The sequence below is a fragment of the Etheostoma spectabile genome, chromosome 12 (genome assembly GCF_008692095.1).
Source record: "Etheostoma spectabile isolate EspeVRDwgs_2016 chromosome 12, UIUC_Espe_1.0, whole genome shotgun sequence".
Classification (NCBI taxonomy): domain Eukaryota; kingdom Metazoa; phylum Chordata; class Actinopteri; order Perciformes; family Percidae; genus Etheostoma; species Etheostoma spectabile.
The window spans coordinates 11,410,633-11,422,898 of NC_045744.1; the positions used below are offsets into that span (position 1 = coordinate 11,410,633).

The 12,266-nt window shown below is 39.1% G+C and overlaps 1 protein-coding gene across 1 annotated transcript in view; it reads left to right on the plus strand.

Moving 5' to 3' along the window:
* b4galt2 (UDP-Gal:betaGlcNAc beta 1,4- galactosyltransferase, polypeptide 2) overlaps positions 1–12,266 on the plus strand; it is a 148,170-nt gene that overhangs the window by 106,634 nt on the left and 29,270 nt on the right. Inside the window, exons 5-6 of the mRNA XM_032530474.1 lie at positions 7,966–8,153; positions 12,056–12,178. Of these exons, the coding sequence (XP_032386365.1) occupies positions 7,966–8,153; positions 12,056–12,178 (311 nt within the window). The remainder of the gene's footprint in view (positions 1–7,965; positions 8,154–12,055; positions 12,179–12,266) is intronic.

Sequence of the window (12,266 nt, forward strand, 5' to 3'; positions counted from 1 at the left end):
GTGTGTGTGCGCGCTGACCAGGAGAAAGTTATATGTTCATCACACACACTCACAGAGGGAACAGCGATGGATTTATCTGGTGATACTCAGATATGGCTGGGGTTAATTGGTTTTCAGAGGGCACATAGAGAAAGAGGGAAACTGATACTGACCAGATTACTGAAGACACACCAGGGAAGCACTGCCAGAGACAGAAAGAACAAGAAGCATGAGAGGAGAGAAAATAAAAGTAAGTGATGACATGAACAGGAAGTGTAGAGAGGTGGAAAATGTACCTTTTACTTTGGGAGTAGAGGAGAAGTCATGGATTGAATAGAAGAGGCAAACGTGAAAAATGTGATTGATACAGCAAATGTTTTCTTTCTTTGTTTTAGTGTTGTTCAAGGCCTTTTAAGCTAATTGTCCCACCTCTTAAGTTGACATCATACTTTAACTCTGTATTGATTTGAGTTTGGATGCGAAGAGTTTGAATTAAAGCCAGTTCTAAAATTGACAAAACCGTTTTACTTCAACGTCCATTAAGTGGTTGTTCTGAACCTTTTTGATCACAATGATCATGACACATGATCCTTATCAGCACATGGAGTTTTCTCAGATATTGTGGAATTGTAAATATGACTAAATGCTTCAGAACAGCTACTAAATGGACCTTGACGTGAAATTGTTTTGTCAACTGCTGGGTCCAGTTTGTTACATGCTGTTCCCCGTCTCACACTCACCTGACTTGCTGTCATCTGTCTTCTGTCAGCTCATTTATAAAGTCATAAAATGCCCAAATATGAATTATGAAAAGAAAATATGAAAGAAAGAGTAACAGTATTACTGTACATTGTTCGCCCCCCACTTTATCTTTATCAGATTTATTTTGTGTCACTATCAACTCCTAAAATCCAGCAATGGATAGCACAATAGCAGTTGTGGTATAACCATGTTTTACAAAATAAAAATCACCATGTCCCAGCAGTCATTTACGATCTCATTCTTCACTTTCTCTTGTTGTTTCTGTGTTGTTGTGTAATAATGTGTTGCACTAAAACTACAAAAAATGCCAGTGACCACTTGCAGAGCAGGTTACAGTCAGACTGGGTTGCAAGGGATTTAAAATGTGGTATTGATACTTGAGAATAATGTAAATTAATTAAGTAGATCCAATTCTTATTCTCTTTACCAAAAACCTTTCAGTTTTCCAGCTAAGTTAGTTTATTAAATAAATATACATCTTCTCAGTTATTAGTTTACTTAGAGGTATATAACTTATCATGCTCCAGAGTGCAGATTAAAAAAAAAAGAAGCACAAAAATGTGCCGCTTCACTCAATCTTATTGTTATTGATGGAACGAGGGTTTTTGTCTCTTGAAAGCTTCAACTTTAGAAACTTCACTTGAATGGCAGTGGGAAATCCACTGCTATCATAAGTGGTATTTTATTTAAAAGTATTTTATTTAAAAGAGGGGCAGCAACGAGGATAGGTCAATGAGAGCATGATAAATGAGTTTTAATGCTGAGTGGAAACAGATCCAGTAGTGGCTCCTAAACAGCAAAACTAAAGTGGTTTTAGTGTGGGTGGGTTTGAGAATCAATGAATATGTTTACATGCTCACCAATATTCCACTATTATTCAGAATATGACCATATTCCAAAGTTGATACAGGTCATAGAAACTGAAATTTCAGAATACTCGTCTCAATCTGGGTTTTTACCGCAGTTTACACCCAGTTTACATCCTCTTGCCTGTTTATGGCTTATGGTCAGCTCTGTGCGTTGCTATGGTTGCTGTTTACAAACCAACCAACCAACAATTTACCAGGCTGGAGAGCTGGAAAACAGCTAGCTACTTTTAAACATTATGAAAGACTTGGATATTAACAGGTTTTTGGATATGTACGAACATCGCCACGCAGCTGGTTAAAGAAATGAAAGAGGCACACTGTGTTTACACAGTCAAACAAGTCCTCCACCACTGGAAAACTATGAAAAAAACGTATTTTGCACGTATTTCATCATTTCCAGTATTTTAGCATGTTTTATCACATTATTTTAATATGGCAACAAACTGTTTTAATCAGCATAATTTTCCACCGAAACAGGCAGTTAATCCTAACCCTAACTCAGTGAAAAAGCTTACATAATTTCACTGCACAGTTACTGTTAGCGACAAGCTGGTGAACACAGTGGAGCATTAAGCCGCTAAAGAGCCATATATTTCCGTAAGGAGTTAATGTGGTAGATGGATATTTGACTTTCTCAAGTAACCTGAAGCACAACTCCAAATGGATGATAATGTTGTTCTGTAAATGCTGAATGTGTAAATAGGTAACAGTTTGCTAGCACTTTTACAGTATCAAAATAAGTATATATGTTGATAGTATGTCAGTGCACCTATTGAACTTCCCACAGTGGCCAAAACAAATGTATTTCAGTTTTAAAGCGCCCATATTATGCTTATTTTCAGGTTCATAATTGCATTTTGAGGTTGTACCAGAATAGGCTTATATGGTTTCATTTTCAAAAAAACACCATATTTTTGTTGCACTGAACATGGCTGCATATCCCGTTTTCCCTCTGTGCATTTAGATCTCTGTTTTAGCTACAGAATGAGACATCTTATCTTTGTTGGGAGTCGCACATGTGCAGTAGCTAGGTAAGATCACAGCAGCTAGAGAAGTGTTTCTCCAACTTTGGTCAGTACAAGGCAGGATTAGCTGGGAGAGTTCTTCTTAACAAAGGCGCACTTGTGGAATACCTGCAGAACAGGGACATGTAAGTAGTACTTTTGTAGATTATAGTGAACTAGTGTGTGTGGTAGCACTGTTTTGCCTTTGAAAATAAGCTAGCATACAAGCGCTAGCATGCAAGCGCTAGCATGCTACAGTTAGCCACCTCGTCTTGGCTAGTTACGTAGAAAGCCGCGGAGATTTTGAACAGCACATCGGGAGACTGAAGGCAGAAGACATTCAGAAACCCGCATCTCACTCAAAAGTTTGCAGAAACACAGAATAACACCCCAAATTTTTTTCATAATGTGGGCATTTTAAATTAGTGACTTGTATCCTCTGTTCTGAGGATAAAGATAAAACTGCTTTTTTCCTGTTCCAGAGACCCGTATCTCACTTCAAAACATGCTTGAAATATCATTACAAGTGCCATGTGCAGTAAATCCTTCCGAGTGCACACAGGGAATCTGACTGCAGTAGATGTGACAGAAAGGCGTGTTTCCACTAGTGTGGATTTCGCTGGAAAACAGGAAAAAAACAGAGGTATATGCACTGGCTAAATTAACACAACTTTTATGCCTTTCTGTCACATCTACTGCAGTCAGATTCGCTGTGTTCACTTGGAAGGAATCACTCCACATGGGTGGGGCACTTGCAATGACATTTCAAGCATGTTTTGAGGCTAAAAACAAGTTTAAAACTTGCCCTGTTTAAGCCTGTTGGATGCTAACGCTAGCAGGAAGAAAACACGGTGTAGGCAGCACCGATTATTTTCATTTTTCTTGCTACTGACAGCACAACAACAGAGCTATGTGTTAAAATCAACCCAAATTCCCATTTAAAGGTACAGATGAGAAGTTCAAGCTGAAACGTTGCTGAAAAAAATGTGACTGTGCTGTGGGCTGCTGTATACTTCAACCCAATAAGATCACACTTGGGTAACTCCATCTTTGGTCCAGGTATATACAGATCAAAAGAAGGATATGAGATATTAATAGATAAATCAATGCCAAGCAACTGAACATGTTTTCAAAACAGCAGTTTGGTTTGCAGGTCACAGTAAACAAAGATTTAGACCACAATTGAGACCCCATGATCATATGCAAATGCACACTGCACACTGTATTATGGGTCCAGCATGATCAAAAACGAATGGAGCAGAAATGTCCTTGAAAGTTAAAGATGACTGTGAAATTGCAAATGTGGAGCCAAAAATCGCCGCCTGCTTAATTGGAGTACCCTTTCCGCATTTCACCCTGTCAACATGTAATTTGTTGATTTGTCAAATTTCACACATGAACAGTTTACAGTCCCCTGTGAGCCACTGTAGGCAAATTGTGCAGTTTTTGTCTAGTGCATTTTGGGTGAGAAAAAATGGACTAAAAACAACAGCCTAAAGCAGGAGGGGGGAAAAAACTGAAAAATTCAGCTGGCAGCAGGGGAAAATGCAGAGTCTACAGAAAACACTGCGTCAACAAAATAAAACAAGTAGTGGGAAATAAACTTGTTTGAACACAGAGGTAGGCAGGGCAATAAGGGCAACTACCAGAGGGGACGGTGTTGTACAATACAGACGTAGCAGGTTTGGGCAAACAGTCTTCTCAGTCAGAGCCACCCGCTGTACTGGAATTGTCTTCCTATTGAATTAAGAGAGCACATTAACTACCTAACCTTTAAACATAAACTTCAGAGATGGCTTAAAGCATCCAAACTACAATAATGAGTAATCCTACTACCTCATCTCTGGTACTGCCTTTACATACGCTTTGTTTTAACATATACATGCTATTTTTGTAATGTATTTTATTGTATGGTATTGTCTTGTACTGTAGTGCCTGCTGAAGCCTTGTATTGATAACATTTGACCAATAGTTTGTAGTAACCTGCCCAGGTTTTAGCTTTCAAACTGTTTACATATCAATAGTCAGTTTAAATATCCATCCATCTTCATCCGCTTATCCAGGATTGGGTCGCGGGGTCATCAGCTCCATCAGCTCCAGCAGAAAACCCCAGACTTCCCTTTCCCGAGCCACATTAACCAGTTCTGACTGGGGGATGCCGAGGCGTTCCCAGGCCAGGTTGGAGATATAATCTCTCCACCTAGTCTCCCAGCTGGACGTGCCTGAAACACCTCCCTAGGGAGGCGCCCAGGAGGCATCCTTACCAGATGCCCGAACCACCTCAACTGACTCCTTTCGAAATGAAGAAGCAGCGGCTCTACTCCCAGCTCCTCACGGATGACTGAGCTTCTCACCCTATCTCTAAGGGAGACGCCAGCCACCCTCCTGAGGAAACCCACTTTGGCCGCTTGTACCCTGGATCTTGTTCTTTCGGTCATGACCCAGCCTTCATGACCATTGGTGAGGGTAGGAACGAAAACTGACCGGTAGATTGAGAGCTTTGCCTTCTGGCTCAGCTCTCTTTTCCTCACAACGGTGTGATAAATTGAATGTAATACTGCACCCGCTGCACCGATTCTCCGACCAATCTCCCGCTCCCTTGTCTCCTCACTCGCAAAAAAGAACCCAAGGTGTATAAACTCATTCAGTTCAAATAGTTAAATAAAATCAAACCCAACAAAATGCAGCTAAAAATAAGTATACCCACCCACTTACTTACAAGCCTGAAAACTACTGCATCCATCAATCCCATTTCCTCTGTACACCCACAATGGCCTGTCCAATATAATGGCTGTCAGTTTACCTCACATCCTGCAAGTCATATGATATTGCTTATAAGGGAAGATGTAGAGCCATAAGACATAAAGCCGAGACGCTCGGAAGTTCAAACACTGACGTCTTATTAAAATAATAGACATTGACCACAATAATGCTTGAGGTTATAGTAGCACGAAAAGACCGCTTAGTTTTTGTTCATCTGCAGGGAGATAAAATCAACTTTTGACTTTTATATATATAAACCATGGGCATCATAAAAACATTGTTAAAAAAGACATTTGATTTAAAATCTAAAATATTTGACATTTAAAATAAAATAGTGTAATGTAGTTATTAGGTTTATATTTGCCGGACATACAGTATTTTGTCCTAGATCCCAAGAACCACTGAAATGTTCTAAAATAGATCAGGTGTTGATGTTGCTGCCCTTAGTTTCTGGTCAGACATTGGCCATATTTTGCTCCACACCACTTACCACATGTGATTTATATGATTTCCACCTACTGAACAGACTGTTGTTCAAAAACAGACAGATGACCACATTAGCTGGTATTTGGAGCCTCAGTGGATTTGTGACAATAGATCTTTTTATGTTACCTGCACAGGGGATTATGCTCTCAAATCTCAGGTATTAGTGGGTTTACCAGGGGGATTACACATTGTATTTGATTCAAGGTTGGTCCGAACAGATAATGCACCAGTGGGGAAACAAGTGTACCTCCCAATAAAAACTTTATCCTGAAACGAAGTAAAGACAGGTAGCACATGCATTAATCATCTCGGAGATTATCTGTGCTGTTAAAAGTAGGTGGTTTTCCCTAATGGCCAAGGAACATGTGACTGCAGAAAATTAGTAACAGTTGTTTATTCTTCTTCTACATACTGAGACATTCATCAAACTGGGTCTTTTTTATGAGAAATTAAGCTTTGCACTGCCACATCTACATAAACATGTAATCTTGTCATGTGGGGCTCACGTCTTCAGAATTTTACACAAGGACTTAACAGAACTACACGAGTCAGATTTGCATGGAACTCTACATTTTTCAAAGTAAATACAGCAGATGTCTTTGTAGCTCACTATTGTTACTGTTAAAAAAGCCCGCAATCTCTTACACCATCAAATCTTCATCAAATTCTTCAAAAGGTCCTAAAATGAAGCACAATTTGACAAATGTTCACAATCACATGTTCAGTACTCATCAACTACTGATCTAAGTGCATGGTTACTTGCATTATATCTAATTTTAAACGCTGTGGACATTTTACTTTTCACTAATAAGTAGTTAACTTGATTGGCTGACATTTTTGATAAGCCACACTGAATGTACATCTAGTTTAATATCACATTCACAAGAACAAATCTCACTTGAGGCCATTTAAAACAATTGCATTTGGACTAGTTAATAAAGCTTTCTGTGGGGAATTGGTCTTGACTTTATCTCACATTCTGCTAATTGTGGGTTTCACATAGCCTTCACATTTGCCACTGACAATCCTGCACTTGACAGTTTTACCAAGCAAGCCCGCGAAAGACTATACTAGTTGTACATATGATTAATACAGGCCATATTTACCTGAAGTTACAGAGATTGTCTGCTTGCAATGCAGTATCTTAGCCAAAGTGTTGAACCTGGGCCATGATGTGGAGACTGAAAAACAGTTGTTTTCACTGCAGCAGCGCAAACAGTTCACAATACCTTTAGAGATAATACAGACCAGCACTGCAGACCCTAAACACTAATGTTCAATCGTGCTCTGAAACTGAACTGACGACGTGTTTAGCTGAAAATTCTGGTATATTTAAACCTGGGTCCTTTAATAATTCTGCCCATTCTGACTACAACTTTGCTATTTGTTATAGAGATTTGGGGAAACACACATCTGGCAAAGTATTTACAAATTAAACTAATATACTGTACATCATTTCAAAGGGTTGTACCTGAGCCAAAACATGCATAAACACTCAATGAATTAGCTGTTTTTTCTAGTTGCATGGGGATCTCCTTACAGTGCAAGCCAGCTAACCAAGCTAGCCATAAATTACCTGTTCGTCACAGCAACACGCACAAATTTAGGATTTATTCTTTCATATACAGCATGAATCTACTTCAACAGAGGTAAACAGATATTACAAAAAATCATTGACCGCATTTGGCTTGGTCTGACTCATATTCTCATTGATTATGGTAACAGTAATTATATTTTAAGCATCACATTTTTGGTTCCACACAGTATAATGAAATGCTTCATACATATTGCCAGTGTTAATTCTCTTTCTCTTTCAGGGTCCTTTCAATATTATCTTTAATTCTTGTATTATTCTCAATTTAACCTCGGCAGATTGAAGTCACTTTGTTTGTTATAGAAATAGAGTTATGGTATCTGTTCTCTAGTTCAATGTTACTGATGTTGCACATCCTGAATTTGTGATTTAGAAAATTACATGTTCCAAATTATAAAACTTTATTCACAAGCAGATGACGTGCTGATAAAGGTACGTTATCTGCCCTCCTCATCTACGTATATAAAAACAATGAAATACTGATCCTTCTTCTTGTGTTTTCTTGCAGTTGGGAGAGGAAACCTTCAACCGTGCTAAGTTGTTGAATGTTGGATACACGGAGGCTTTGAAGGACGCAGAGTATGACTGCTTCATCTTTAGTGACGTGGACCTGATTCCAATGGACGACCGCAACCTCTACCACTGCTACGACCAGCCAAGGCACTTCGCCATCGCTATGGACAAGTTTGGCTTCAGGTGAGGGGATGGTTTTCAACTTAGCGTATGATTTTAGCGCTGACAAGGGACCATGGTACCCAAATTCTTAGCATAACTAAGTCTTGATGCTTAGGTACACTAAAAACTAAACTGTGGGCATAGAATAAAAATCCGTTCCCTCGTTTTATAAACCGGGGGCACAGAGACACTACCTTATTTAATCATTTAATTAATAAATATTTTTGTGTCGTTGTTGTAGTTCATAGATGGTCCCTAAGCACTCGTCTTACTGCCGTCTCACCGTCGCATTGGGCGCTCGAAGAGACCAATCTTATTTCTCTAGATTGGAGGACAGCTTGTTTTGATGAAAATGAGTTTGTAGCTCGTTGTTAATCTTAATACGTTAGGAAAGATGCGTTGTTCGTGATTTAATAACAGTTTGCTATAGAGTAATTGATCCCTGAAGTTTGAATCTGTGAATATTTTTCTAATTTTTTTCTGACCCCAAGGGGGCTCCGTAGATAGCTTATAGACACACACTACAGGCAATTGTACCTTGAAGGAGGTTTTTCCAGGTGGGTTCAGCAAACGGCCTTTCCACTCAAGGTATTACAGTATATCCCTTTATATTTTCAACAAAAGTAGAATTTAAATATGCAATTGGCTGCCTTGCATGAACATAATTAGAGATGGCCTACAGTCTCTTTTCTGACAGACAATAGACTGAGCAGTATTCAATTTGACTGAATCTAATCATTCTTGGAAATCCTTGTCTGAAGCCTAAATTAGCAGTTCACAGCTGCCAATTTTAATTTGGTCATACTTCTGTAGTCCTAACAAGAGCACACAATACAAAATGTCTAGTGACAATTCTAGGCGATATTTTGGGCAAAGACTGTTATAATCTTTAATAATAATAATAATAATAATAATAACAATAATAATAATAATAATAATAATAATATTTTTTTCACAGACCCAAAATTGCTTTACACGGGAGGTAGAAAACATAAAAAATGCAAAACAGAATAAAAAACAAGACAAAACTGAACAGGACAAAACAAGATTCAGGCACAGACGAGCTTGAAGACTGTGTTCAGGTGCTAGACAAGCCTGTTGCTGTCTCCTGCAGCCACTGTTTCTGTAGCATGAAGCAGAGCTCCACCGTTTACTGCATCCTTACTGCCAGCACTGAATGGTAGCATCATGTTTTAGTTGTCTTATTGCATAATGACAACACACCTACCCTCAATTATCTAAAAGCACCAAAAGCATTTAATCAATGGCCTAAACATGACCTGCGAATGTGACCTTTCCAATTGAAGAGCTGTCATTCCATAAGAATGATCCTATTGAAAGCCCTCAGGAGCTGCAGCAGGTCCCTGATATAGTGCTCAATAAGCTAATGCTATCTGGCAACAAATACAACTCCAGGTGGTAAGAGCAGGGTTGTAGCTAGCATGTCTTACTAGCAATGAATCATTAAGGACTTGAAATGGGTTTTTTTGGCCAAGAAGAAAATGAAGGGAAAAGGGGATAAACGTAAGGTCTGGTGTTTTGCATGAGTGGAAGGTCACAGGATTGATTTCAGTTAATTGCTGATGTAGAAATCACATCATTGTAGAAAACTGGTTCCCAAGGTCAAAGTTGTCTGAGTCAGCCTAAAAACTTTTTTGTTTGGCAGTTTTAGCATTTAGGAAGCTTTCAAATTAAAGGGAAAAAGTCAGCAAGCAACAAACAAATGAAGCACAAATGACATGTTTTGATATATCATGTGGGGTGGCAGTAGCGCCATCAATAGGGAGGGTTGGGAACTGGTGGAGAGGTGTCAGTTCACATCCTTGGCACTGCCAAGGTTTCCTTAACCAAGGCACGAACCCCCAACTGCTTGGACACTCATATCTGACATCTCTCCAGGGCTGCATAGATAGGTCCTGAGCTTGTGTGTGTATTTCAGGCCTGTGTGTAAGAAAGAAAAAGAAAAAAATACCAACCTTGCGAGTAAATTAGTGTATTTTGGTGTCATTTCAGGAAGACAACCTTAGTTGCTCTCAAATATAAAAGCACCATATGTTTTTGGGGATAAATGGTGAAAACATTGCCAGTGAAAGTTAGGTTGCATTAAATTATTTTTCATTACCTTAGCACCTCACACAACACCTGACAAGCTCTCTGAGCCGGATGGGGTCACCTTAAAGTCCATTTCACAACATGGCACAGCCCACTTCAAACCTCAAAGAAAAGCACAAAAAAACAAAAAACAAACAATAATTTGTCATGTAGAATAACCAGGACCCCAGCCTTTATAGAAAGAAGCTGATTAAAGGTTAGTTGCAGTTTGTTCGGATAGCTATTACTATTTTACAGAATAAAATGAGGACAAGAAGTTTTTTGGGGGGTATTTTTCCTACATGTTGTCCTTAAAGCTTTAGTGTGTAACTTTTTGATATTAATAAATGACCGTTACATTTAAGCCATTGCCAAATGAATCGCTACAAAACTAATTAAGACTATCAGCTCCACACAACTATCTCTGTATTTCTCAATATGGCTATGTTTAGAAGCTTATGTCCGATTTTCCCAAACAGAAACTGGAGTGAAGATAATAACCTCTTCTAAAGAGTCCATGTTTTTTTAATCCTCCTTGACTACTAGCAACTGCATGGAGGAGGAGTGGAGGTGGTTCACGATCATGGAAGGCTTTATTATTTGGATGCGCTGACAGTGTTGTCATTACTTAGAATTCTTCATGGGGGAGACAGCAACGACACAATATAGCTTTAAATTGACATAAAATGATTGACACATATCCATAATGCCTGTATCTCAGTAGTGAATTATTTTATGATGAATATCACACTTCTCTCAGGAAATAAACAAACAGATATGGACTTTATGGAGTCAAAATTGTTAATTTTCTCTTTAGCAAGACTGAGAAAATCTAATCGATCAATCAAGTTCTCAAGAAAAACATGCAGTTAATCAAATCTCCAGTCCTCTCTCTATTTCTCTCTTATTCTTCTCCTCTAGATGTGTCATTTTTAAGCACACACCCACAAACACACACACACACACACACACGCACACGCACACATGAACTCACACCTCACCATGTTGGTGTTGAGACAATTTGTGCAGAACCTTAAGGTCTCATTACTTTCTTTTTGTCATCTTTTAATAGGGAGCTGTCATACATTTGACAACACATACTGTCTAGAACATACGCATGCACACGCATACACACACACACACACACACACACACACACACACACACACACACACACACACCCCACACACACACACACACATACATGCATCAGCCTCTGGTTAGATTCCAGGCACTTGTCATGACACTCGCAGCTGACATCCGTCCCACTCCACTGGTCTTACGACTTAAGAGGAAAAAAAGTTAAAACGCCTGTTTGCCTTCTTTTGTCCACTGTCTACACACACACACACACACACACTATTCAAGCTGACTGTTCAAGGTAATTGGACTTAAAGCTGGGGGGGGTATTTTCTAAATTTCCAGGTCTCCTGGTGATAGCCATGCAAATAGGGCTCCCAACATGTTAAAAGTAATTTTGAAATAGCTCTTTTGCCTTTATGCACTGAAAGTTTGGGCTCTATTTGCACATAAAGATAATGGACCCAATGACGCAATGGACATGTTCTCTTCTTTTTTTTCTTTTACCGAAAAACTAATATCACTTTATGTCATAAAGAAATGCACAATTTTTTGTCTGAAATTCAATTCTTTGACAAAGAAGCAACATGTAGCTGAGCACAGAGTTGAGGCTGCCAATGTTCCTACTGCAGAAAGTTCTTGTTTGTTTAGGCAATTCTAATATATATTACATTCATTCACTGCTTCTCCCCTCTCTCACCTTTTCTCCTTTCCTCATCAATCCCCATCTCCTCCTTTCTCTCCTCCTGCAGGCTGCCCTATGCAGGGTACTTTGGAGGAGTTTCAGGCCTCAGTAAAAAACAGTTTCTGAAGATCAATGGCTTTCCCAACGAGTACTGGGGCTGGGGTGGGGAGGACGACGACATCTACAACAGGTAACCATGGAAGGGCGTAACACAAGCTGCTGGTTCTGCCCCGAATTTCTTAACCATTTAAGATGTGACATTATCCTACCTGATATAT